This window comes from Mirounga leonina, unplaced genomic scaffold, assembly GCF_011800145.1.
Source record: "Mirounga leonina isolate KUSES-001 unplaced genomic scaffold, KU_Mleo_1.0 Mir_168, whole genome shotgun sequence".
Taxonomy (NCBI): Eukaryota; Metazoa; Chordata; class Mammalia; order Carnivora; family Phocidae; genus Mirounga; species Mirounga leonina.
Window position 1 is genome coordinate 30,321,435 of NW_023270426.1, and position 27,712 is coordinate 30,349,146.

General features: G+C 42.1%; 1 protein-coding gene across 1 annotated transcript in view; it reads left to right on the plus strand.

The window, feature by feature from the left end:
• Positions 1-27,712, plus strand: part of STK32A (serine/threonine kinase 32A) — a 120,159-nt gene that overhangs the window by 76,111 nt on the left and 16,336 nt on the right. Inside the window, exons 5-8 of the mRNA XM_035014410.1 lie at positions 4,612-4,649; positions 12,496-12,585; positions 21,271-21,368; positions 26,072-26,188. Of these exons, the coding sequence (XP_034870301.1) occupies positions 4,612-4,649; positions 12,496-12,585; positions 21,271-21,368; positions 26,072-26,188 (343 nt within the window). The remainder of the gene's footprint in view (positions 1-4,611; positions 4,650-12,495; positions 12,586-21,270; positions 21,369-26,071; positions 26,189-27,712) is intronic.

The window sequence follows — 27,712 nt, forward strand, 5'->3', positions numbered from 1 at the left end:
AATGGATGTGGCAAACTGGAGGTCATCAATGTACCTGTCAGCGGCAATTTCAGGAAGTAGAGGGGAATGGAAGCCTGGTTAGAACAGCTGAGGAGGAGAATGGAGATTCTGTTTCTAATTTCTCACCTATTAACCACTCAATCCAGAGTTGTTATTGCAAAGGAAAATAGTAAAATGGGACGATAAGTGGAAGTCACTCGGCATCAAGGAAGGTATTTCCAAGAGACTCAATCATAACGTACTTCATACAAGAGAGACAGAAAGAGAAGGTGTAGGAGAAGGAAGGAACACCTAGCTGAGAGAAATCCATGAGAAGATGAGAGCAGATGAGTTCCAGAGCCCCTGGAGAAGAGCTGACTGGGGTAGGTGCAGGGGCTTTTCATCTAGTATAACTGGAGGCAAGGCCATGAGTATGGATATAGAAACAGGGAGGTTGGTAGACTTAGTGGTAGATGGTTCTCTTGTCTTCGTGAAGTAAGGAGGTTCAGTCATCAACTGAGAGAAAGTGGGAGGGAACGTGGAAGAAACCTGAAGGCCGTGGGAAAGTGTGCAGTGCTCCTCTTGGAGAAGGCATCTCGCTATGGCTTGGCACACGGGTGCTGGCTTGAGATGTGGGGCCATGAGTTTGAATGAGAAGTCAATATTACTATGACTGTTTCTAGGAAAATTCAGGAGCTTGGGTGTAGGTGAGAGGAATGGGGTTGTTGGGTTTAACCAATACTGGGGTTTTAATAGGTGAGAACAATTGAAGGGGGTAAGAGAATTAAAGATTTGTAAAGGAATGTTAACAACGGCTGGGGAAGGGAACTGAGGAAATGAGTGAGAGTTGTGATGTATGAATGCGAAGTGACAGAATCAATATTTGGTGGCCTCAGGGTGCTGCATGTGCCAGCTTGGGAAGTGGATTGGATAGAAGGTGAGGTTGGTCAGCGGGCAGGCTATTGTAACAGCAAAGGGACAGTTAGGACATAGGAGTAAGGAAACAACTGGGGTCCACAGACGGAAAGATAACTGGAGGTAATTTGGGGAAGTGAGTGCTAAGGGATTCAATGAAACATCCACAAAGACATTGTCCTCATCAGGAATGATGAATAACAAGAGAGGGAAGGAACTCATTGATGACCTGCTGATGATATGGAAGTTGTAAGAGTCCTCCATGTATATCTTAACCAAAGAATTTGGTCAAAAATGCTAAGTGTTGCGCTTTTCCAGTGCCTTTTCGTTCATAGATAAGCTTCTAAGAGGTTCATAGTTTAAAATCGGATTGACATCTTTGGCTGTGGACAATGCCTGGATGGTATTTCTGAAGATGACTATACATCAGAAGGTCCTAGAGGTCTCTGCTTGTTTTTGGACAGACACCTAGGCCCGGCCACAGAGAGTCCAACTGCCTCAGGACTGAACTAGGTCAGAGAACCCAGGTTGTTTACAGCCCTGCCAGGTGATTCTGAATGTAACCACGGAGTTAAACCATAGTATAGGTCACCGTAAATGAAAGAAACGGCTTAGAATAAGTTCTCTCATACTAAGTATTATTTGACCAGGCTAAAGAGATAAGGAAGTGCTGCTAAATTTCGAAACTAGAAAATATCAACTTGTTCTATCACGAATTTTAATATAGTACACAGGGTTTATTTTCATTCTTCTGGTATGTGAATAAACAACATTAGCACACTGTAGTTTACCCCATAGTGACTTAGAAGTTACCTCATCACATTTTGGGGAAGCTATGTACTCAGAATTTGTGTTGATACACTTTATTTTTATGTTAAAGTCCACTTTTTAAATATTTGTCTTATATTTTCCTCTTATTCCTTCTCCAAATTTAGTAGTAAGCATGCCCCTTTACCACCGTAAACCTTTTGGCATAGTTCCTTATGAATTTTCTTACCTTCTCCATCCCAGAAAGAACTAGATCTCATTTATATTTCCTATATTCTAGCACAGTGGCTTATCAAAGTAGTAAGTATTCGATGAATGAATGAATCTAAGACTGAAGTAAGAAGTATCACATGAGCTAATCTATTACCTCTCTGATCTCTGTATTATTCTTTAAGCTTCAAGGTAGTTTCTGGGAAAGGGAGTGGATATAACGAGATGTGGCTTCGATACTTAAGAAAAATGATGTTCTAGGATTTCATAGAAAGTTCGCGACGTGTCAAACCCACAGCAAGTCATTTTTCTCACCAAGCCCTCATAAATTCAGGCAAAGAAATCATTATACTAATCTTGCCATACCCAAGTGTCTTCCCTCCCGGCAGAGCTCCATGGGGCCTCCTTTTTGCTGATGCTCACTGGGGCCGGTCTGGAAGAAGGAGCAAGAGCCTAATACCCGGTTTCCATCAAGCTTTGGATTGCACAGTATTTGATGGCACATCATTACTGCTCTGGTATATCCCATTAGGATTAACCTTCTTGAATGCACTAGAAATTCTCCTGGTATCATTTAGTCATTCATTTACTGCCTACCAAGCACTGTGCACCTATGTAATGGAATATGACATTAACCTAGAAACATCAGGAGTTTACGATCCAGTTGGGAAAACATAGAGACAAGCATGATAAATGTTCTGCTGGAAGAAGTATACCACGCAGAGCACAGAGGAGGGGGAAATGACTCAGAACTGGAAATTCAGGGCGCCTGGGTGGCTCAGTTGGTTAAGCGACTGCCTTCGGCTCAGGTCATGATCCTGGAGTCCCGGGATCAAGTCCCGCATCGGGCTCCCTGCTCGGCAGGGAGTCTGCTTCTCCCTCTGACCCTCCTCCCTCTCGTGCTGTCTCTCATTCTCTCTGTCTCAAATAAATAAATAAAATCTTTAAAAAAAAAAAAAAAAAACTGGAAATTCAGAGAAGGCTTCCTGCAGGAAGTGGCATTGGAGCTTTGAGTCGAGGGATGAATTTGCTTTTTCTGAGCCCGTGGTGAGAGAGCTCTGATTCAGGCAAAGCAAAAGCAGAAGGTGGGGGATGCAGGGAGCATGTGGGGGACCCCAGGTGTTTGTGTGTGGCTGGAGCACAGGAGCCAGATGATGAAAGGGACTTTATTTCATATGAGTGAGTTTGGACTGCCTAATTCTGGAAACAATGGAATCCACCAAAGGATTTGGGGAGGAGTTTGCCCTACGGAGAGAGAGTTCAGCCATAGAAACAGGCAGTTTGAAACCCCCCGACACTCTCTTTTAGTCAGTTGTACCCTGCACCAGAGAAAAATGTGCCACACATACAGATGTTCACTTATGAAGCCAGAATTCATGTTAGGAATCTCACAAGCAAAATAAGAAAATATGCAAAGTTCATGAGACTGTCCATGCACCTGCACGTTGGTGTGGCATATACTTCGTGCTGCTTGTAGGTAAAGGGCTTGTTATTCGTTAATATTTTCAAGAAAAGGGGATCCTGACATGCTTGGTCTGTCAAAGACTAAGTTCACCTTATTCTGGTGACATAAAAGCCACTTGACTAGGCTGAAAATGCGTCCCCAAAACCTATTGCAGAATTTTATCTTTAATGGCTTTTGTGAATTTAGGCTGAAGGACTTCAATGGTGCATTAGGGAAGGGCAGTAAAACCCTGGGAACGCCAGAGCAAGGGCCCTTAAAAACGACAATGCTGTTCTCTGCTTGAGGAGAGCTGCTCACGCTAATACTCGTGTCATGAGGACTCTGAAAATGCTGCAGGCCACTCCTCTAAGTATTTAACATCAAACTACCCCCTTCACCGGAAGAAGGTGAGTTTTGTTCTCTCCTATGGATTTAAGGATCTCACTAGTGTCTGCAAGACGAGCCCCACTCCTTTAACTACCCCAGCAATAATATTTATTAACTAGAGGCATTCGAGCTTCATCCTTAAAAAGATTCTAATTTCTTCAAGTTTAAAATATAACCATATTATGTATCATTTTTCCCTTGTTTTGTAGAGTCTTGAAGTTCAGTCCAGTGACACAGATAAAAATGATAACGAGTACTACTACCTTATGGCAATTTAATTGCCCCTGTGACCCTAGGAGCTATACTTACATGTTTACAGGTCATATGCTACTTAAGAATTTAAGGATGTGAGCTTTCGAAGGGGAAAAAATAAAACAAGACAAAACCAGAGAGGGAGACAAACCATAAGAGACTCTTAATCTCAGGAAACAAACTGAGGGTTGCTGGAGTGGAGGGGGGTGGGAGGGATGGGGTGGCTGGGTGATGGACATTGGGGAAGGTATGTGTTGTGGTGAGCGCTGGGTGTTGGGTAAGACTGATGAATCACAGACCTGTACCCCTGAAAAAAATAATACATTATATGTTAATTAAAAAAAAAAAAAAGAACGTGAGCTTTCGAATGAGAGAGACTCAAGCTCAAAGCCCAGTTCTTCCTTTTACTAACTCTGTGACTTGAGTTAAGTTGCTTAACCTCTTTAAGCCCCTGTTTTCTGATCTAGAATTTGGGGGTCTTCATGGTAACCGAGTTAGAGATTCACCATGGTAACTGGATGAGATTGTGAATGATGACAGGCTAGCTCATTGTTCCAACCCTACTTGGAACTCTTGTGTATTTTCACTTTTACCCTTTAGTTCTGGTTTGTTTGTTTGATTATGAGCAACTTTCTCTTTTCCTTTTACTTCCCTAGGGATATGAAACCTGACAATATTTTGCTTGATGAACATGGTAAGTAAATGATTTGTTTGCAATCAACATGACTTGCACACAGAAAAATCAGAGGGGGAGATGAACCATGAGAGACTATGGACTCTGAGAAACAAACTGAGGGTTCTAGAGGGAAGGGGGTGGGGGGATGGGTTAACCTGGTGATGGGTATTAAAGAGGACACATACTGAATGGAGTACTGGGTGTTATACGCAAACAATGAATCATGGAACACTACATCAAAAACTAATGGGTGTAATGTATGGTGATTAAAATGACATAATAAAAAAAAGAAAGAAAAACATTTAGTACTAGCAACTGGTTGATTGCTACAGCAAAAGTAATTGGTATAAATGTCATACATTTGCATTAACTGCAATCACATATAAAAATGGAGATTTAAAATAAAATTTAAAATAATAAAAGAGTAAAAAAAAACCTGAAAAAAAGAATTAAAGTTAAATAAATCAAAATAGATGTATATGGAAAAAATAGGAGGAAGAATGAAAATAAAGGAAAATAAATAAAAATAAATTTCTACATTTAAAAAAAAAAAAGAAAAAGCATGTCGGACAAAAACGATTACCCCAGCAAAGGAGGATTACACACGGAAAAGGCCCTGCTTGATTCAGTTGAGGTCTATGCACAAACTTGATTTGATGTGTAGGAGGGACAAGATGGGTGAACTTCATTATTCTAGCAGTGGCAAGGTACCCTGGGATACCCTTAAATAACATTATATTTAAATAATGAAAAAGTCACTCCCTTTTCAACTTTGTTAACACTTCTACTGATTTCTTTCAAGAAAACCATCACAGTTTTTTTGGTGCTAATTTGCCTTAATATCTTTCTAAAAATCATCTCTCTTTTTTAATAAAGCAGAAAAGGCCTCAAGCTCAGAGCATGTGGCAGGCAAGAGTATCTACCAAATGATTAGTGACACCATTTTGTCCTCATTGCATCTACTTTTATGCTTTTCTTCTTATGAGGGAAAATTGGTTTCACATTTGCAGAAGATATACCAAGTTTTCAGTTCGAAGATTTTTCAGTTTAAGAAAGCTCATCAATTTAAAGAAAAAGAGAAAGTGGACAACAGTGTATGAGGCATCTAGATGGGAAAGTGATACGGGGATTTGGCAGTAACCATGAAGGTGATCAGTGAAAGCTGGAAACCCAAGAAACACAGATTAAGGATATCCTGAGAGCAAGCTTTCACCAATAATGATTAATATGTATCGTTTCTTCCCACTGTTCCTTTTAATGTATGTTTGGGTATACTGGTCCATCAGGGCAGACCCGTAGGACACACATCCTGCAGGTTATAAATGTTACAGTGGCACTAAGATCTTTCTGATGTGCTCAGGAAGCTGTTGGGTGAGGGAGTCCTAAGTATGCAAGGCTCCTTATTCATTTGACTTTTACAAAAGGGATTGGCAGTGGGTCTGCAACTCCAAGTACCATCCATTGCTCATTACTTATTTACCTTGCTGCATTTTCAACCTGATTTGCCAGACCTCACCTGTGCTCAGAGGGCTAAGAAACACTTTTGTGTATGACCTCTAATTTTGAAGCTTAGGGTCATTATTTATTTATGGACTGTCTACAAAGATTATTTCCACTTTCTTCCAGTGCCTAATTTCTTCCTTCCCTTTACTGCTTCTGACATTCGGGAACAGATTCTCGGACTCTCCAAAATGTGAGCAAGAGTGAGCCTTGGCGTGAAGGTGACATTCATGAGAACACTGGCTGTCCATGCCTTAGAGAGGAGGCAGGAGCCTCTCTGACCCTGGGGCAGATAAACTCTGTGGGGCCTCACGTTGTGGGGAGGGCCTCCCCACCCCCGTAGAGGCCGCCTCTGCACAATTCAGAAAAAGGTTCTCTGTCTCCCCACCCTGGCCTTATGAAGGTGCCTGGCTGGTCAGGCAAAACACAATCTGGGGTTCTGTCCCCACCTACTCCCTTTTCTGGTTGCCTTTGTGTACAATATATTGCTCTACCACTTGTTGAGGCCCCGAATGGAGACATTTGGGTCCTGTTGACCACAACCTTTTCAAGATTTACCTTCCATTCAGAGAACAACATTTTCATCTTGGCCCTCAAACATGGCTTCATCTTATTTCCACCATAAGGCCATCCGATCCTCTCTCATTCAATTTCTTTCCCCTTCTTATTTTCTGGTCAACTTGGTGATTGTAGATTAGGAGAATGGTCCAAAAATAACTTAATCTTCAAGTTTACCTGCCCTTAGAAACCACCCTCGTGAAAGAATAATTGTGTAATATTATAGTTAAAAGCATGGATTCTGGAGCCCAACTGCCTGAGTGGAAGACCCAGTTCACCCCCTCACCAATCACTAGCTTTGAGAGTTTCCACAGACTGTCTAAACTTTCTCTGAGTCTCAGTTTTTTGACGAATCAAAGGAGTAATTAATTCTTAGAGTCACTGTAAAAATGAACTAGCATACTATTTATAAAGTGCTGATTGCAGTGTCTGCCACAAGGAAATCACTCAGAAGATAAATATTAGTATAATTCCATGAGGTATGACTTTCTCCCCTAAAGAAGCAAGCTAAGGCTTCCACATCTTGTTTTATGTGGCTCTGTCTATAGCAGGTGGTCAGTGAAAGCTGGGCCCTTACCTGTCTTTCTACAGAATTATTTCGGTTCCAGAAGGGATATGCCAAAGCTTCTGTGTGTCTACTTGTTAGCTCTTATGTTTATGCAGTTTTGTTTGGCACTAATTCTCAGGCAGCTACGCCTTCAGTGGTCTGTTCTGCTTTTCCATCCTGGGCGCAGGGGGCTAAGCCCAGTTTGGGGGGCATTTTACTCTTGCTAAGGCTGGGGCTCTGTTGTTCAGGGCGTATGAGCGGCCATCCCAGTTGGCCGGAGGGATCGTCCCAGTCTACACCTGTTACCTGGTGAACTATTTACAATGACGCTTTCACTATTAAGGTTTTGGGTTTCAACAATGAATTAATAGGACTTTTTTGTATTATTTTCTCATCCTGAACTCGAGAATCACCGCAGTTAATAAGAGAAACATTGTTTTGGAAAGGAACAGATCTGTGAAGGGGATAGAAGCAAACAAACAAGAGAGCTATTCTCTAAACATTGTCCTGGGGATCCCCTTCTGAAGAACAAAAATTTTTAAGGTTATTTACTCTCTGTTTATGCAGGTTCTGAGAAACTAAGGCTTTCTGGCATTGCTCAGGGACTGTAATTAACCACTCTTAAATGAATACATCCCTGATACCCCCCAGCCCTGAGCACATTCTGTAGAGTTACTCCTGTGAGAATCAGCTGCCTCACAAATCAATGGGGGCATTTTCGAGTGTCTGCTGGTGTGATTTTCCATGTCTCCAGCTAGAAACCCTCATTTGTCCTCTCCATCCACATTTATAGTGTTTCTCCCCTGATGGGCCATCACACGCACCTTTTGCACGGGGATTTTAGCAACTGTGAAGGATAATTGCCTATCTCTGACATGCCTCCTACGCCTGTTCCCCCAAGTGAGCTGTGTATCACACCACGTTGCTTACATTCTAATTCAGCGCCATCCGGCAACAGGCAGAAACTTGGTTTTATTCTTACTGATTCATATTCATTCATATTCATCAGAAAAGACTGATACTTAAAGGAGCTGAAGCCCTTTGTAAAATGGAGAATCTTCCCACCGTGTCAATGAACATTCAGAATGGGAGTGAAAAAATGTTTTTAATTTAGAGCATACCTGTTACTGTTCTCCTCAAACGTCTCATTCACTAGCTCAGAACCCAGGCTGACATTAGATCTCAGATGGCTCATCATCAATCATCCTGATAAATATTTTCATATCCTACCAACTTAAGTATCCCATCCAATTCTATCAATTCCATAGTGTCTAAGTTTTTGTGGTTGTCTTAAATTATTCAGGAAATAAATGCTGCATCCAGAGGAACAATAATGTCTGCCTGGCATATCTGAGGAAATGACAATTATGGCATCATCTATAATTTAGTTTCCTTAATATCATCCCTAGTTCCAGGGAACGGAGAAAGGCAAATACTCAGTCTGGGGGTTAGGAGGAAGCACTAAGCATGCTATCTAAACAGCTTCTTCCTTGCCGGGTCCCAACACAGGACTAAAGATCTAGTGGGAAGCATCTTTTTTAAGAAAAAAAATTACCTAGGGGCGCCTAGGTGGTGCAGTCGGTTAAGCGTCTGACTCTTGGTTTCAGCTCAGGTCGTGATCTCAGGGTCATAGGATCCAGCCCCATGTTGGGCTCCGTGCTCAGCATGGAGTCTGCTTAAGACTCTCCCTGTGCCCTCTTTCTTTCTCTCGCTCTCTCTCCCTCTCTAAAAATAAATAAATCTTGGGGCGCCTGGGTGGCTCAGTCGTTAAGTGTCTGCCTTCGGCTCAGGTCATGGTCCCAGGGTCCTGGGATCGAGCCCCGCATTGGGCTCCCTCCTCAGCGGGAAGCCTGCTTCTCCCTCTCCCACTCCCCCTGCTTGTGTTCCCTCTCTCGCTGTGTCTCTCTCTGTCAAATAAATAAATAAAATCTTTAAAAAAAAAAAAAATAAAATAAATAAAAAATAAATAAATAAAAATAAATAAATCTTTAAAAAAAATCGATCTATCCCTAAATACCTATATCTATATATCTATCTATAGGCATCGGTAGATACATAGATAATAAATATATGAAGAGCGAGAAAGAGAGAGAATAGCAGTACCCTATTCCTAATAACCATATTCACTAAGTCTCAGCTAGTGCCTAAGGATATGCATTTTTTTTTTTAAGATTTTGTTTATTTGACAGAGAGAGATACAGCGAGAAAGGGAACACAAGTAGGGGGGAGTGGGAGAGGGAGAAACAGGCTCTCCACTGAGCAGGGAGCCCGATGCGGGACTCAGTCCCAGGACCCTGGGATCATGACCTGAGCAGACGCTTAACGACTGAGCCACCCAGGTGACCCAGGATATGCATTTTTAACAAGAATCCCAGAGATGTGGCACCCAGACTCTCAACATTTTGGGGTAGTGGGAATGTTTGAAAGCTGGGGGCAACCCCTGCTGACTGGTTATGGCAGCCAGAGGAGTGCTGTGGTGGTCAAGATGCTCAGGCAGAAACAGAGTGAGAAAAAGGTAGAAGTAATGACAATAATGATAGTTGAATTAAATGACTCAGTGCTATCAATTCAAATTTTTAGTGTGCTTCTGTGTCTCAAGGTACAGAGGTGAAAAGAACAGGCAAAAATGCTTTTCTAGGGTACCAAATCAGGGACTTTCTGAGCCTTGTATCCGAAAAACTCCACACTGAGGCAGTGGTTCTAACTGGGGATGGTTTTGCTCTACATCCTGTCTCCATGGGGGACATCTGGCAGTGTCTAGAGACATTTTCATGGTCAGGATTCCAGCCAGGAGTGAGCAGTGCTATTGGCCTCTAGTGGGTGGAGGCAGCAGATCCTGGCCTTCAGACAGTTTCTCCCCATCCATACTGTGCCCCCTGGCGGGAGACAAACTCTAAGCCAACCGGGAAGGGATTGTTTCAGTTTATCCATCTCTTCGGATAAAGCACAAAAAGTTTGGGGAAATTCGTAACTCAGTAAAGGAGTCCTGCACCAAATTCTCAATTCTGATCCCAACTCTGCTACTTCTGAGCCCTGTGAAATTAACCACAAACAACTTTTCTATTAAATAGGGACTATTTCGCTAGGCTAAACTGTTGGAAAATGGCAGTTCATCAAATACATGTAAACACTACTGAAAGATAAAATTCAGCATTCTATCAACAAATTCAAAAGATATATGATGAGTACTTACTGGGTTGGGATCTTCTACCAAGCCGGTCTTATTTTAAGAGTGGTCTCAAACTTTATTGGGCGTCAGAATCACCTGGGAGGCTTGTTTAAGTACAAGGGTCCCACCCTCAGTTTCTAATTCAATAGGCTGGGAGTAGTGCTCAGGAATTTGCATTTCTAACAGGCTCCCAGGTGGTGCTGGTGCTGCTGGTCCACGAACCACACCTTCAGCACCACGGGGCTCGAAAACATCCTCTACCTTTTATTTCTACAAGAGCATGGATAATCTCAGGATTGAGTTGGCTCCGGACATCCGCTCAGACTAAAGTAGAGGGTCCCATGCCTGCCTGCTCATCTGCATCACCTGTGGAGTTTCTGGTTGTTTCTAACAAGGATGCCTGGCTCTCCTACGGTCCCAGTGCTAGCCGAGTCTCAGCAGAGTCAAGTCCAGGCATGTGTGTTCGGGGTGTGTGGGGTTTCTGATCATGAGAAGGAGCAACAGTTGAACCCTTTCTTCCTTCCAAATGCGAAGTTCTTCCACGGTATTATTTTATTTGATCTTCCCAATAAACTCACAAGAAAATTCCTGTTGCCATCCCAACTGTACAGAGGTGTCACCTTTAAAGGTAACACAGTGAGTTAGTGGTCACACTTGGACTTGAAGGCAGGCAGTCTGACTCCAGAGAACAAGCTCTTCTTAACTACAGTGTCTCCAGGCTGACCTAATTTGTATCAGTGAGCCACTTGAGCATGACTCAGGGGGAGAAAGAAAGGAAAAACGGAGACAACCTATACTGTGATAGAAGAGTTACCAGAATTATCTGTTGGTACCATTCAGGCAAGAATATCTTCACTTTCAACCCGATGAGTGCTACCCTTACTTTATTAAAATGTCATCACATCAGCGACACAAAACACTTTTTTGCACAAAGCAAAACCCCAGCAATAAAGGCAGTGAGGTTTGTCTTCAGCAGCACGCTGGATGCTGTCAGGGAGCAGACTGAGCGGTTTGGCAGTGAGGAGTGTGGGCTGGGAGACACGGAAGAAGGATCAGATGACGTCCCCTCCAATAGCAGCCGCGTCTCATCAGAACCACAGAGCAGGGAAATGGAAATGCCAACCCTTCAAGGGCCTCTGCAAGCGTATGAATTTTGTGCCAACAGCTAACAAATCGGGCTGCCTGCCTGAGCAGCTGCTACGGCCCTCATCCTCCTTCCGGCTGGAAATGCAGGGACCCTAACACTTTGCGGGGGCTGCTCCGTGAGGAGCGGAGGTAGGAGACCCACACTCTATGTTATGAGTGTCAGAGCCGAGAGAGACCCTAGAGATGAGCTAGTCCACCCGTTTCTTTTTCTTTCTTCTTTTTTTACAAAAAGAAACTTGGGTTCAACATAGAAAAGGGACAGAAAGGCTATGATATATTAGGGGCAGAGCTCAGGGCAGAACTTGGGTCTCTTGGCTCGCTACCCAGGGCTCATCTTACAGCCTCTGTATAAATAAAACTTGACTTTTTTGCCCCTGCCTTCCCCTAATACATTATTTGTTGGGGGTGGGTAGAGGACAACCTCAACTATCAGACAAAAAAATACTCATGATATGTCAGAGAACCAAGGAGGAAAAAGGACTCTTGCTTGGCAAAGAAATAAATACATGTATCCACATTTGTGTCAGCTTTAGAGTAGCGATATTTATCTCTGAAAAAAAAAAAAATCCCCTAAGAGACACTTGGAAAAACGATTGAAAATTTGATACGTAGAATGCCTTTCGGCTGCCTCCCTCTTGATGCTCACAGGTGTCACCAAGTTAAAATGTTGCCAACAAAAAAATCGTAAGGGGACTTTCTAGAGTGGGAGCTCTTAACCAGGCAGCTTAAAAGTTTCTGAGATTGGACCGCAGGTTTGCCAACGGATACTCCGCTGGTTGATGACCATGCTGGTCGTGAGGGCAGAATAACGGTGCTGCGACTTGCACACTTGCACCCGGCTCGCGAGAATTGACAGACTAAGCTTCCAGAGGCTGTTAGAAGCATGGCTGTGCCGCGGAGTCGGATGGGGCTTACCGTTCTGTGTGCTGCTTTTGTCTCTGCAGGGCACGTGCACATCACAGACTTCAACGTCGCCGCGATGCTGCCCAGGGAGACGCGGCTCACCACGGCGGCGGGCACCAAGCCTTACATGGGTACGGGCTCCGTGAGCGGCGGTGCTAAGAGCAAGGCTTGGCCATTTTGTCCCTGTAGACATTTATTCCGGGTCCAGTCATCTGGAGACACTTGCAGCTAGGAATGCCAAGTTCCCCTGTGACTTTACCTGGGGAGCGTCTGAGTTCACGGGTCTGAGGTGAGCCTCAGGAGGCTCCATTTAGCAAGCGCCCAATCTGATCTTGATTCAGGTCAAAGCACGCTTCGAAACACTGTTTAACGAGTTATTCGGGACAGCTTCTACCCACTTCCTAACAAAGAATGGTGGTTGATTGAATAAATATCTGCGAATTGCCTCTGGGGGCGTGGCACGGTATCCACGGCAGGTGATCCTGTAAGTGAGCAAAATACACAAGGTCTCCGGCTCGTGGAGCTTACCTTCTAGTGAGAGAAGTTTTTAAAAATAGAATCAGGGGCACCTGGGTGGCTCAGTCAGTTGGTTTCGGCTCAGGGCATGATCTCGGGGTCATGAGATCAAGCCCAGCATCGAGCTCTGTGCTCAGCAGTGGAGTCTGCTTGGTCTCTCCCTCTCTGCCCCTCCCACTCACAAGCTCTCTCTCTCTTTCCTAAATAAATAAATACATAAATAAATAAATAAAATCTTCTTAAAAATAAAAAATAGAATCAAATAGAAGTACAGTAATAAGTCGGATGGTGATAAGTGACATAAGAACTACTATACCCATCATTTACATAACCCCGCATTACACACATAGGACTGTCAAGTTCACACAGCGCCTCCCAGATGTCATTTTACTTTTAGTTTTAGCACCATGACAAACCCATGAGTTCTCCTTTTTAAAGACGGGGAACTGGATTTTGCCTGAAGATTCAAAATACACCCCGAGGGTGACTAAAAGGATAAGGTTAGGTACCAAAACTGTCAATAAGGTCTCACATTTAATTATGTTAACACTCACAAATTACTACAAATTCTTAAGTGCTCTTGTTGGAGCATCTCTGTGTAGACGCCATTGTGGCAGAACTAGCCTTGTCTCCCACCCATCCCCAGAAACGTAAAGAGACAACTGCTATCCTTTCCCCAAAGGGATTCAGGAAGAGGGGCTTTTCCGCTCTCCCCACGTAGGACAGGTGAGTCAGATCTCAAGAGAATGATCTGGAAAGTCTGTGGGTAACTGTGAGGTGAGTGACTTGGATTTCCATGCTTGGTCCATGTCTGGTTCCTCACCGTATATGCTGACTGGTCCTGGTACCCACAGAGCCCGATCTGTCCATGGAGTTAAGTCTTTCTGGGGACCATAACGTTAGGAGACAGACAGCAGTGTTTGAGCGTGTGTCTGGATTAGCCAGAGGGTGGAATCCAGCTTGTGAGGGACCCTGCCAGTAGCCTGGAAGGAGGGCGGTTCCTATTGGCGTGGCTTACTAGAAACACCACCAATTCCAATAGAGCTCAACTATATCAGGATCTTGGAGGTGCCCCCCAAGCACAGGGTGCTTGAAAAGCTCTTCTGGTAATTCTGCCATGCAGCCAGGGTTGAGAAACTCTGCTATAGACGAGGAGTGACGTCAGCTATTAGAAGCAACTAAAGAGAGATCACCCCAGAGCATTTGTGTTAGGATCCCTCTGCCTCCACTCTCCCTCTTCCATGTCCTAAAACAAATGGTACTTTCTAGGAAAAGGGAGAAGGGATATGACAGCCAGGTTGGCAATCTTCACACCAAGGGGGCTGAATCTAGCCCCGTGGTATGAGAGAGCTCTGAATCAGACTTGAGATTAGTCTTTAAATTCATAGGACTGAATTTTAAAGTTTCTGAAGTAGATGTTTTAATGGGCAAAAAGGATTAAAATGTTTTAAGCAAGAGACTATGAACTATCATTAAGGGAGCCCCCTACCCAACACAAATGGGAAGCTAGACACTGCATAGTTGTTGCAGATGATGGAAGAAAAAAACCTATTTCTGCTTCTACCCTAATTAATTGCGATGCTTAAAGCCGATAATTCACTGGTTAAGCCAGTGGAATTAGGGGGTGGAGTGAATTGTACTGACTAAATATGTTCAGAGTCATTTATGAGCAAAATATTTGACCTTGAAATCAAGGGTAAGAGCAAAGCCACTTTTAATATGTCATTCCCTTCCTCATATAACTAGAGAGAGGAAAAGAAAACCCCTACATACAGGGCCACCTCACTTCCCAAGAGAAGAAATCCTCTGGGGAAAAAAATAAGTCTTATTTTAGATGATATTTGAACAACTACTAATTTCCCGGCTTCCTATTACCAGCGCGGGGAATAAATCTCCTTTGTCACTTCTAAAATAATGGGCACATATAATTCAGCCTATTTTCTGCCTAAAACTCACAGTTCTCAGATGATAAAAGGGAATACCTGAGCCCGCTGGTCTGATGAATATATTCTGCAGGTTTCCTGGGTTTCCATATTAAGGGCTATTTTCTTGGAGCCAAATCAGAATGTGCATCTGGGTTTTCTAGGCCTGGTTTCCATGGTGAGAGGAGTAAAGGGAGGCTACCCTTCTTTTCTCTCCCCAGTGATTTTAAGTACAATATCCGTATAATTTAATTCTCCTCATATATGGCATTTCGGGCCCTTTCACAACACGGAGCTAGGAAATTGGAGTGCATTCAAGGTTCTCTCTGCTTTTCCAACTTCACCCTTATAATTAACAATTACCAATATTTATTGAAAGCTTTCTATGGGCCAGACGCTGTGTTAAATGTTTAACGTTCATTTATTCATTTATTTTTTTCTCAGCGACTCTATGAAGCAGACTGTAATTACCACCATTTTACAATGAGAAGATAAGAAGCTAAGTGATTTGCCCAAGATCACATGGCTAATAATTGAAAAAGCTTAGATTTAAAGTAAGCTCTGACTACAGAAAGTCAGGCTTCTTCCCGAAAGAGAGTTAAAGGAGAAATTTATTAGAAATTATTTGTGGTCCGTAAAAGGTTGTAAATCCATTTAGGTAAACCAAACTATTAGAAATGTTTCTTGTTTCAGTATAAATGAGTATCTGTCATCCCTTAACTCGGAATCCAAAGGTTGCCTTTGCCTTTGATTTTTTGGTAAGAGTCTTTCTAAGAGGTGTCCTAGGTAGAAATCTGCTGCTTCTTTTTTAAAAATTATGATCCAGGGTGCCTGGGTGGCTCAGTCGTTAAGCATCTGCCTTCGGCTCAGGTCATGATTCCAGGGTCCTGGGATCGAGCCCCACATTGGGCTCCCTGCTCAGCGAGAAGCCTGCTTCTCCCTCTCCCACTCCCCCTGCTTGTGTTCCTGCTCTCGCTGTCTCTCTCTCTGTCAAATAAATAAATAACATCTTTAATAAAAAAAAAATTATGATCCAAATTTGGTAATATCTAGGTAACAGACATTCACCAGCACCCATGCCCATTTTTTAGCGCTCCTGTGGGATACGAATTAGCAGTTACAGAAAGAAAAAAATATTCTTTTTTTAAAGATTTTATTTATTTATTTCAGAGAGCACCTGTGCAGTGCACCTGCAGGTGCGTGAGTGGGGGGAGGGGTGGGAGGAGGGGGAGGGAGGGGGAGGAACAGTCCCAAGTCGACTCCCCGCTGAGTGCGGAGCCTGACACAGGGCTCGATCTCAGGACCCTGAGAACGTGACCTGAGCCGAAACCAAGAGTTGATACTTAACTGAGGGAGCCACCCAGGTGCCCCAAAAAGAAAAAAATATTCTAAGAAGAAAGAAAGAAAACAAGGACAAAATACTGACGATGATAGGAATATATGACATCTACTAAGATGAGGTGCTGAGCACGTTCGTTATACAGCGGTTTCTCCCGGTTCTGAACCCACCTTCCTTTCAGCTCCCTACTCCCTCCCCTCCTTCCTCGCCCTCCCTCCTACCTCTGTGTGAATATAATCCAGATCACTTAGAGCTTAACCAATGAAAACATTCTTCTCTTCCCAATTAAAAACAAAGCAAATTCACTATGGAAAACGTGTAAAATGCTGATAAGCAAAAAGAAGTTAAATTAATTTCTCCCCTTGTAGATATTTATGGTTTCCTTCCAGACTTTTTTTTTTCCTGTGCACACACAAACGCACATTTTTTTTTAAAGTTGGATCATCCTGAATTTTTGTAACCTAAATTTTTTTTTTTAAAGATTTTTTTATTTATTTATTTACGACAGAGAGAGACAGAGAGAGAGAGGGAACACAAGCAGGGGGAGAGGGAGAGGGAGAAGCAGGCTTCCCGCTGAGCAGGGAGCCCGATGCGGGGCTCGATCCTAGGACCCTGGGACCACGACCTGAGCCGAAGGCAGACGCTTAACGACTGAGCCACCCAGGCGCCCCTGTAACCTAAATTTTCACTTTATAATATAATAACAATAGACATCATACAATGAGCAGTTATCCTGGCCTGAACACTTTGCTAAGCTTTTAGCATTTATTAGGCCATGAAATTCTCAAAGCAACCCTGTGAAAGAAGCTCATAATCACACAGCGGGTAACTGGTGGAGCACAAAGTTAAACCCACATCTGAAAACATCTCGAGCCGTAGCACTCGTGGTGGTGATGATGATGGTGATGATGATGAAGAAACAGTGGCCAACACTGAGCTCCTCCTAAGTGCCAAGCACTGTTCTAAGTGCATGTATGACATCGTTGAAACCAAAACTTCCGTGAGGCCAACACTATTGTTATTCCCCCTTGAAATGCACAAATTGAGAAATAAAGCACTTTGCCCCCTGTGGAGGAAGGGATTCCGCTGTGAGGGTCAGAGCCCGAACGCTCTGCTATGCTGGGCGACCTCTCTTGTCTCCAGGCTCCAGGTGTAACCTGCGTCAGCCAGAATTGCCCCTCGTTTCTCTCTGACTCCAGAGCCTGGGTCTTGGCAAATGATACTCTGCTTCTTTTCCCATGCCCGTGTATAGAACTATCATTTTTAATGATCGTGTAATCCAGAATTAGAGGACTGCATCAAATTGAACCAATTCTTTATTGTTGAATGTTAGGTTGTTTCTCATTTTGAAACATAAATTTGTAATGAAACTCCTGTTAGCAGAAATAGGTGCTGCAACTTGTCTATCTTTGTGATGAAGTCCCATTCAAAGAATTCCTGGTCAGTGGATATTTATGTGTTAATGCATTTTCCTCCTGAAGGTTCACATTGATTTCTGCTCATTTATTCCGAAAGTGTCTGAGAATATTCAGTTCCCTGCATTCTCAGCAGGGCTGCACAATGAATATCTTTAATCTTCCTGAAAAGATCATTTAAAATGGTCCCTCATGATACTAATACTGAAATTCTCTGACTTCTTTTGTAAACTGTGCATATTCTTTGCTCATTTTCTATTAGGGTGTTAATATTTTTATCCTATTTCTTATTGACTATATAAAAAATCCTGGGGCCTTATATATTCAGAATATTATAGTGTATCTGGAGCCTTATATATTCAGAATATATAGTGTATCATATGATTATAGTGAATCATTATAAATATGATTTCCTACCTTTTAGTTTGCTGTTGTTCTTATGACATTTTTATGTAATGAACTATTTTTTTAACATCATCACACCATTAGTCTTTTTTATAGCTTCTACCTTTTTTATTATTTATTTTTTTTAAGATTTATTTACTTATTTGAGAGAGGGAGAGAGAGTGAGCATGCAAGGAGGGGAGGGGCAGAAGGAGAAAGAGAGAGTTCCAAGCAGACTCCACACAGAGCGCGGAGCCTGAGGAGGGGTCCAATCCAATGACCCTGAGATCCTACCTTACCTGAGCTGAAACCAAAGTCAGTCCCTCAACCAAATGCACCACCCAGGCACCCTTATAATTTCTACCTTTGATACTATTCTTAGTAAGACCTTCTTATCTCCAGATTTTGGATATGGTTACCTAATGTTTTTAATACTGTTATAGTTTCGTATCTTTCCTTATTCCAGTTACATATAATCTTGACTGAAGATATGTCATAAGGATCTGACTTTATTTTTTGTTAGATCATTAAATAATTGTTTCGAGATGACATATCAAATAAGACCTTTTCTATGTTGATTTACAATATCTTCATCATAAACTAAATATCCTTATATACCAGCATCTACATGCTGTGGGTCTTCAAATCTTATTACAGCTTTATAATATAATTTAATACATGAGATGCAAGTCTATGTCTTTATTCTTTTTCAGAAAACCTTTATTATTCACAGATTTTTGGGATAGATGAAATTTAGAATATTTTTTTGTAAATTTCATTAATTATTTCTATTGCATCACAATTATGGATTAGGTTTGAGGCCCTTTCTTTATTTCTTGACCAAGAATCTACTATCTTGGGGCATCTGGGTGACTCAGTCAGTTAAGCATCTGACTCTTGGTTTCATTTCAGGTCAGGATCTCAGGGTCATGAGATCGAGCCCCACATCAGGCTCCATGCTCAACAAGGATTCTACTTGTCCCTCTCCCTCCCCCTCTGCCTGTCCCCTCGCTCTCTAAAAATGAATAAAATCTTAAAAAAAAAAATATTCTGTCTAGGTATTGTAAAACCTGAAAAACCAAGTGATGGAAATCCAAATAGCCAATAGACACATTAAAATGTGGTCAAGCTTATTAATAACCAGGAGAATGTCTATTTAAACCACAATGAAAGCTTACTAGATTGGCAGAATTCAAAAGGCAAATTAACACCAAGCGTAGGTAAGGAGGCTGAGCAAAGCAACTCTGATACCCTGCTGGTCACCGTGTTAATTGGTACTACCACTGGGGTAAATAGTTGGGCATTATCCAGAATGTGTGAAGACGCACATCGTATCCCCAACAGCTCCCCTTCCAGGAACATAACCTATAGATGTGTGGACTTTTAGGAGCGTTCATGACAGCATTGTTCACAATACTGTCAAATTGAAAACACCCAGATGTGAGGCATTCTCCTAGCACAATGGCCTGTTCCTCCCTCAGACTTCTCTGCTGTCTCCCTAAATGAGATGCCTGTCACCTGTCACCCAGGGTACTGGTAAGGGAAAGTGGAAATAAAGCCCATTTCCATCCAGTCTAGGGGGTACCGTGGGGTCAGGGCCATTATCTCCCAAACTGATGGGGAGCTGTGACTTAAAGATAGGAGGCAGTGATCGGGGCGCCTGGGTGGCTCAGTTAGTTAAGCGACTGCCTTCGGCTCAGGTCATGATCCTGGAGTCCCGGGATCGGGTCCCGCATCGGGCTCCCTGCTCGGCAGGGAGTCTGCTTCTCCCTCTGACCCTCCTCCCTCTCATGCTCTCTGTCTCTCATTCTCTCTGTCTCAAATAAATAAATAAAATCTTTAAAAAAAAAAAAAAAAAGAATGCGTTAAAAAAAAAAAGATAGGAGGCAGTGATGTGTGGGAGATGAAATCACTGGGGAATGAGGCTCTTATCTTCAGGGTCAGTCCTGGGCATCAGGATGTCAACATTCTACCTCGGATTGGATGGCGTCTGCAGGATTTTACTTGGGACTTGAGTACCCTAGCTAGGTCAAGACCATGTGCAGGCCTCACGTCACGCCAGTTTCTTTTGTCCAGAGCCAGCGCCTTAGTCCCAGAGACGTGGGTCAACTGTGGATAGCTGTTGACAAGTAAAATGCGCATTCCTATGAATGTTTGCCTCTCCAGAACCGTGACTAGTTTTTGGAGCGCTCCCTAGGGGCCAAGCGTGGAGCTGAGATTCGCGCGTGCATTATCTCATTTAATGTCTCACCTCTCTAAAGATCTTCTTATTTTGACTTTGCTGATGCGGACTCTCAAGCTTCGGCAGCTGACTTGTTCAAGGTCAGAATGAGTGGTAAAGGCAGGTTCTGACCCCAGACGGTGTGGCTCCGGAGCCAATAACTGCCACCCTTGCTTGTTGACTTGACTCCTTGTCGTTTATTTAGTCAACACATTTCTGTTGAGTGGCCCTAAATGCCAGGTTCAATGGTAGATGCTAGAAGTGTAGTGGTGAGCACACCGCCCTTGCTTTGTGCTTTACCCCTCACGAGCTAGGTGTATTCTTGGAAGAGTTTGAAGAAGGTGCACAGGGCATCAAAGTGCTTAGAAAAGGCACAACTAGGGGTCACCATTGGGGTCAAAACTGACTGTAGTTTTGCCTTCCCTTGGAGTCCTTTCAAATAACTGTGTTACAAGGTGTAAGTTTCTCCACCTGATGTGAAAGCTTCTATTTCGCAGAGTGCCCACTCCCTCCCTCTCTCTCCCTCACCACCAATAGTAGGCTGTGAATGCTGTCCTTGGGTCTTCTAGATGACTGAGATGGAGAGCCAATCCAATATACCTTGCACCAAATTCTAAGTGTTGTTTGCAGCAGGAATACACATTTCAGTCCTTTAGCACAAACCTTTCAAATCAAGGCAACAAATAACATCTTCCCAGCCTCCCTGATTTTAGGGTCCGCTGAACATTTGAGGCCTTGCGGGATCCAATTTTTAATAGTTACGGGATATAAATAAGAGGAGAATTTGCCCATCAAGGCCTGTGCATGCCTGTGTGTTGGCTGATGAATGAAGCCGCTGAGACGAGAAAACTAGCCATTTTTGCCTGTTGCAAGCAATCTAGCAAGGGCTGATAAACACCCACAGCAGTGTTTATTCCTTTTATTTACCCTGGTAATGTGCCTTAGGAGGAACACGTTGGGAGCAGAGATTTGTTAATGTCCCAGGCTGTAAAACGGACCAAACTTTTCTGTATTTTCAGCGCCTGAGATGTTCAACTCCAGAAGAGAAGCAGGCTATTCCTTTGCTGTGGACTGGTGGTCCCTCGGAGTGACGGCGTATGAACTCTTGAGAGGCCGGGTATGCTGGAATTGCGTTTCTCTTTGGTTACTCTTCCAGCAAGTTTCATTTTTAGAATGAAAGAATGGATTTTTTTTTTTTTTTTCTAAAATCAAGCAGTTTGTTTGCAAGGTGAAAGCACTGTGCCATGTGATACTTGGGATTTGGGCACATATTCACTCTCCTACATATGGATCCAAGCATGTGAGTTAACATTAACTGTAGGTAAAATTAAATGAATAATATGAGTATTATAAACTCCCGGAGAGGGAAGATCAGGGCACCTCACTAAATATCTTGTGGAAATATATTTGTTTGTTTAAAGAAAAGCACTTTGCAGTCACGGTACAGGATTCTAACTTCGACATAGTTCCCCAATGTGAGTGTGAATTATTAATACAACACCTTCATGCCCTGTCTTGTTGGATTCCTCTCTGTCATTTGGCTCCTGGGTTCTGAGTTTGGGGGGCTAATTAGAGTGGCTTCCTTTTAAAGAAGGCATTTCTTAAACTAAGAAAATGCCTAGGAAGAATTTTGCCCAGAAAATATTTTTCCCCCTCCCATACGGTTTTATCTCTGTGGTAGTTCTCTGTGATATGATGTATTAACATTGTCAGATTTATTTTTTTTTCTTTCTATTTTTGGGGTGGGGGGAGGTGAAGAAAGGGTACTAACAGATTATTGAATTTAAATCCATTTTGTAAAGTATTATCCTTGTGAGTTTTTCAAGGTATATCAAATTTTACATAATCTCTTCTATATTATTAGATTATAAATTCATTAAGGTGAAGCGTGTGCCTTATACAGTTCAGTATCATCCCCAGTATTTAACTTTAAATAGAAACATACCAAGTGTGTATTGAATGAATTGGGGGACAAGGCACTATATCAATTCTGCCACATTCTAGCAAAGAATCACCAAGTGGGCTGTAGGTAATTAGGTTTCAAAACCTAGCTAATCACATTTAATTACAACTATCAACACAACGAAACTACAGAGGACGGGCACTAAACCATGATCTCCTCCACATTTACAAATTCTCATTTATAGACCAATATATGCCTCAAAGACAAACATGCTTGACATCTCTGTGGTTTCTGAACTTCACTGCAATCTTGATGAATGGTCCCCTTAGCTATTAATCTCCTTTGTCTGCATTGTAAAGGCAAGGTCCGTCTTTTCTAGCCTTGGGTTATCCTTAAGTGTCAGCTTCCAATAGGTACACGCATAGTTTTGCACTAATTATATATCCTTGGCTGCAACTCTTTTGCTCTTGTACTCCTGAAATAAGACCATAAGCACAACACCTCATTTTCTCCCGTCTAATGTTTTACTTTTTCCACCTTATTCATTCTTTATATTCTTGCTCTTATTTTATATGCTGGGTAAGAATTGTTTGATATACCCTGTCACTGCACTCTGTAATTTCTTTATAGCATGCATTCTGTTGATTTAGGGGTGTGTGTATGTGTGTGTGCAGAGTCTATATAAATAGTTATGGTTTCTGACACTCTCCACCAGTGTGGAAATCATGTCTCTCTTATTCTTGTATCCCCAGTATCCAACAGAGGTGCTGGGACATCATGGGCATTCAGTAAACATTTGGCAAATGAATAAATATGCAGTTCTCATAGTTGATGGATTAACATGGATTTAAAGTTTTAGAACGAGATGGGGCGCCTGGGTGGCTCAGTTGGTTAAGCGACTGCCTTCGGCTCAGGTCATGATCCTGGAGTCCCGGGATCGAGTCCCGCATCGGGCTCCCTGCTCAGCAGGGAGTCTGCTCCTCCCTCTGGCCCTCCCGCCTCTCATGTGCTCTCCCTCTCATTCTCTCAAATAAATAAATAAAAATCTTTAAAAAAAAATTTAAAGTTTTAGAACGAGAAAGATAAGTTATTGTATAAAACAAAGGCAATTTGACTATTTTTAATAAGTTGACAGATCGTGAAAAATATTAAGTTCAGTCACATGGCCTTCTAAAGTAAAAGGAAAAAGTACACTTAAATTAGTTGTCCGTGGCATTTATCAGTTAATTTATTCATTTATCAAATCCTTTTATGTTTTTAGTGAGGAACAGTATGTTTAGAAGCAGCAATGAAATGAAGAAGGAAATTAGAAGAAAGAAAAAAGCGTATGTCCATACATATATAACCCTGGAAGCTGAAGCGTGCCCAACCTGCTCCAACTCTTAAGGGTATAAACATGGAGTGAATCCCATGCAGTGACCCACGGTGCCTTTGGCTAGTAAACACTCCATAAGCGTTGATCATGGTGATAAGGTACCCAGCACTTCCTTTCTGAGACTAAGTTACACAGGTTATCTCCGCTCTATTGTTACTGAGACAGATCAATTATCTACAGTCCTTTATTCAGTCTTGTGGGAAAAAAATATGCAGGAGATATGTATGTTTAGACCTTGCATAAAAAAAATAAAGTTTGGCCAGTCTCCCTTTTAGGGAGTCAACTCCTAGCACTTGGTGGTTCCCCAACTAACTTGACATTAACATACCATGTGTAGAGTTAAGCCTTTCTTCACGTCACCTTTATTGATGACTCATCTTGCTGTTCACTACTCACATTTATATCCACCCTTCCTAGCCTGTGTTCACGAATAATACAAATCTCTCTCCTGCATTGTGTGTAATATGTGTTAGCTGCTCTTTGGAGAACTTTACATGTATTATGTCATTTAATTTTTCCAACAATCTCATGTGGTGGTTTATTTTACAGATAAAGGACAGATGAAGGAACAAACACCAATCGAGTGCCTCAATTTAACACTCAAATCCTTTTTTGCCTCAAGATCTTAATCACATTACCTTTGCTTCCCCCAGGCTTTTCTTGAAATTCCATTAGTTAACAGTGTAATATTAGTTTCAGGTATAGAATTCAGTGATTCATCATTTACATGCAACACCCAGGACTCATCATGACAAGTGTCCTCCTTAATGCCCATCACCCATTTAGCCTGTCCCCCTGCCCACCTCTCCTCTGGTAACCATCACTTTGTTCTCTATAGTTAAGAACTTGTCTCTCAGTTTGCCTCTTCCCCCCACACCCTCATGTTCGTTTGTTTTGCTTCTTAAATTCCACACATGAGTGAAATCATATGGTATTTGTCTATCTCTGACTTATTTTGCTTAGCATAATACTCTTCTAGCTCCATCCACATCTTTGCAAATGGCAAGATTTCATTCCTTTTTGATGGCTGAGTAATATTCGTATATATGTGTGTGTGTGTGTGTGTATATATATATATATGAAGTGATATATATATATCATTTCTTCTTTATCCATTCATCAGTCAATGGACACTTGGGCAGTTTCCATAATTTGGCTATGTTGATAATGCTGCTATGAACATCAAGGTGCATGTATCCATTCGAATTAGTATTTTTGTATCCTTTGGGTAAATACCCAGTAATGCAATTGCAGGATTGTAGGTAATTCTATTTTTAGCTTTTTGGGGAACTTCCATAGTATTTTCCAGAGTGGCTGCACCAGTTTGCATTCCCACCAACAGTATAAGAGGGTTCCCCTTCTCTACATCCTCGCCAACACCCTGTTGTTTCCTGTGTTGTTAATTTTAGCCATTCTGACAGGTGTGAGGTGATATCTCATTGTGGTTTTGATTTGTATTTCCCTGATGATGAGTGATGGTGAGCATATTTTTCTGTGTCTATTAGCCATCTATAATTACATTACCTTTTAATACTAATTTACAACAGGAAGAATATTAAATTCTTCCATCTCTCCCAATTTATTCCATCAGTCCACAGTCATTTATTAAGTTCTTGAAAGGGCCAGGCACTTGATGAATGTACATATCCATATTAACTGTCCCATTCATTGTTGCTTAATCTAATATGGAAATTGTGTTCATTCGACAAACATGTAATGAGCACCTAGTAGGTGCTAGGTCCAGTGGACACAAATATGAGTAGGGGATGATCTCTGGCCCTAAGTAGCTCACAGTTCACACAAAAGATAAAAACCCCTAAATCTAGTTTATGAAATAGAGAAATTAATATAGGTAAAGGCTGCTCTCTAGTGGACAGCTGTGAAAAATATAACAAAACCACTGTTTTCTTTTCCCCAAAGTTAAAACTATAAAAGAACTTGGTTCTCTCAGAGGTAAAAATACTATACCTCATCATAAAGTTCTCCACCCCACTCCACAGAACTAGCAACTCATAGCATTTTGGACTGGAGTTAAAGTTTTCTGGGTAACATTCTATCCTGAACTTATTACCGATTCAAAAAGCACAAAGAGGTGGAGTAAAACTCTGGATCTCTTTATAATCAACATTTAAGTAACATTTTTTTTTTTAAGTTTCATTTACTGAGCACTTGTCCCATGTTCTATGTAAATACGTATGTAAGCTGCCTTACAAAACAGTCCCAGATTGGTATCTCAGAGGTGGATTTAGTGTACATTTAGAAATGTTTCATTTGGCCCAATGGACTTACTAAGTTTTTAAAAATTCTGAGATTTCACAGGAAACTAGAGATTTCTGGTGTCTTTTTTTTTTTTTTTTTTTTTAAATAAAAGATCTGGCAACAGTAGACCACATTTGCATATGAAAACAACAGTCAGCTGGAAGGGATCAGAAAATGATACTGAGATTTTACTGGTTGAAAATTCAGCTTGGGAACATGGGCAAAGGAAAATTTTTTCTTTACCCTGTAAAAATGAAGACTCTTCCTTTTTCTCGCCCTCAAGAGACCGTACCATATTCGCTCCAGCACCTCCAGCAAGGAAATTGCACACATGTTTGAGACAGCTATTGTGACTTACCCCTCTGCCTGGTCACAGGAAATGGTGTCACTACTTAAGAAGGTAAGGAGGAGGACTGCATGACAAAAGGAAGTGGTAAAAAGAAGCATGCCCTCTGGTTTGGGGTGAGAAGTTAGTTTATAATATTGGCGGCAGCCACGATAATACACATTTCTAGAGTGGGCTTTGCACCTAACAGCTTGCAAACACGTGGCTCCATTAAGGCAAGACATGTGTCCTCTTGTTGAGCCATGTCAAACTCAGTGTATCCAAAATGGAGTTCCTGATCGCTATTTCCTGGACTTGCTGTGATGTTCCCTTTCTCAGTGAGTGGCCCCTCCATTCATCCAGTTATGGAAGCCAGAAACCAGAAGTCACTCATCATCCCCATATCCAATTCATGGCCAAGTAACCTGATTTTGTAAATATCTCTTGACTCTGTCACTTCTCTTTATCTCTACTGCCATCTCCCCAGTCCTATTACCATCAGGTCTTCCCTTATAACTGGTTTGTCCTGGACATTTTTACACACTCCATTCAGTTCTCCCCTCTGCCCCATACTGATCTGTTCAAAGCAAAATTTATTGTCTTCTCATCGTTCTCAGAATAAAGATCAAAATAATCTGTATGGTATAAAGGTTCTGACTACCACTCAAGCTTTATTTTGGACTTTTGTTCCCCTTTTGACTACACATAGACTTTTTTCTCTTCTTCTTTTCTTCTCCTTCCTCACCATCATTTATCTATCTCTTACCACAGGGCCTTTGCACACACTCTGCTTGGAACAGTACCCCCATCCCCAGCTCCTCCAGCTCCCTCCTTTAGATCAACACTACTCAGTGGGATTCACTTACTGGTTCAAGTCCATGCATTGTTCCCTACAGGTCCATGAGAAGTATAGAAATTGAGAGAAGCATTTAGAAACTGTTATAGCAATGTGATACTGCTGATGCCTCTAAGTACATGGTCAGTGGACTCATCTTACTGAACAGGGTATTAACTCAAATCACAAGTTGTACATGGTACACACTGATCTCACCGGGTAGGAAATAGAAAAAAATTGGCCCTTCTACACAGATAGTTTGAGAAGCACAGCTTTAGATCTCAGCTTAAATATCACTTCCTCAGGAAGCTTTCTTCTGTTGTAAGCTCACATAACACTATCTTTCCTTCATACTATTTTTTTTTTAATTTGCACTTATGCATTATATGTGTGTGATTCTTGGGCTAATGATTACTGTCTTCTAAGGCCTATGAGGAGGGACCACATCAGGCTTCTTCACCATGCTACCTTGGCACCTAGCACAGAGCCTGACAGGTGGTAAAATCTGGTATTTGAAATAAACGAGGTCCATAGTGTCCATCAGATTTTCAGGGTGCCCATGTTCATGGAAAAGATTAGTGGCAATTGTAGCAGCAGCTCAGTCGTATGCACTGAATGATTATATGGAGGTAAGAATGAGGAGCCCCACAGGATGCACTTGGTTTTCTTTGAAGAGGGAAAATCGCACAGGTTGTGGCTGGTGAAGGACAAGAGCTTTGAGGGCCTAGGGTTCACACCTGTGCCTCCTGCCTTTGGGGTCAAGT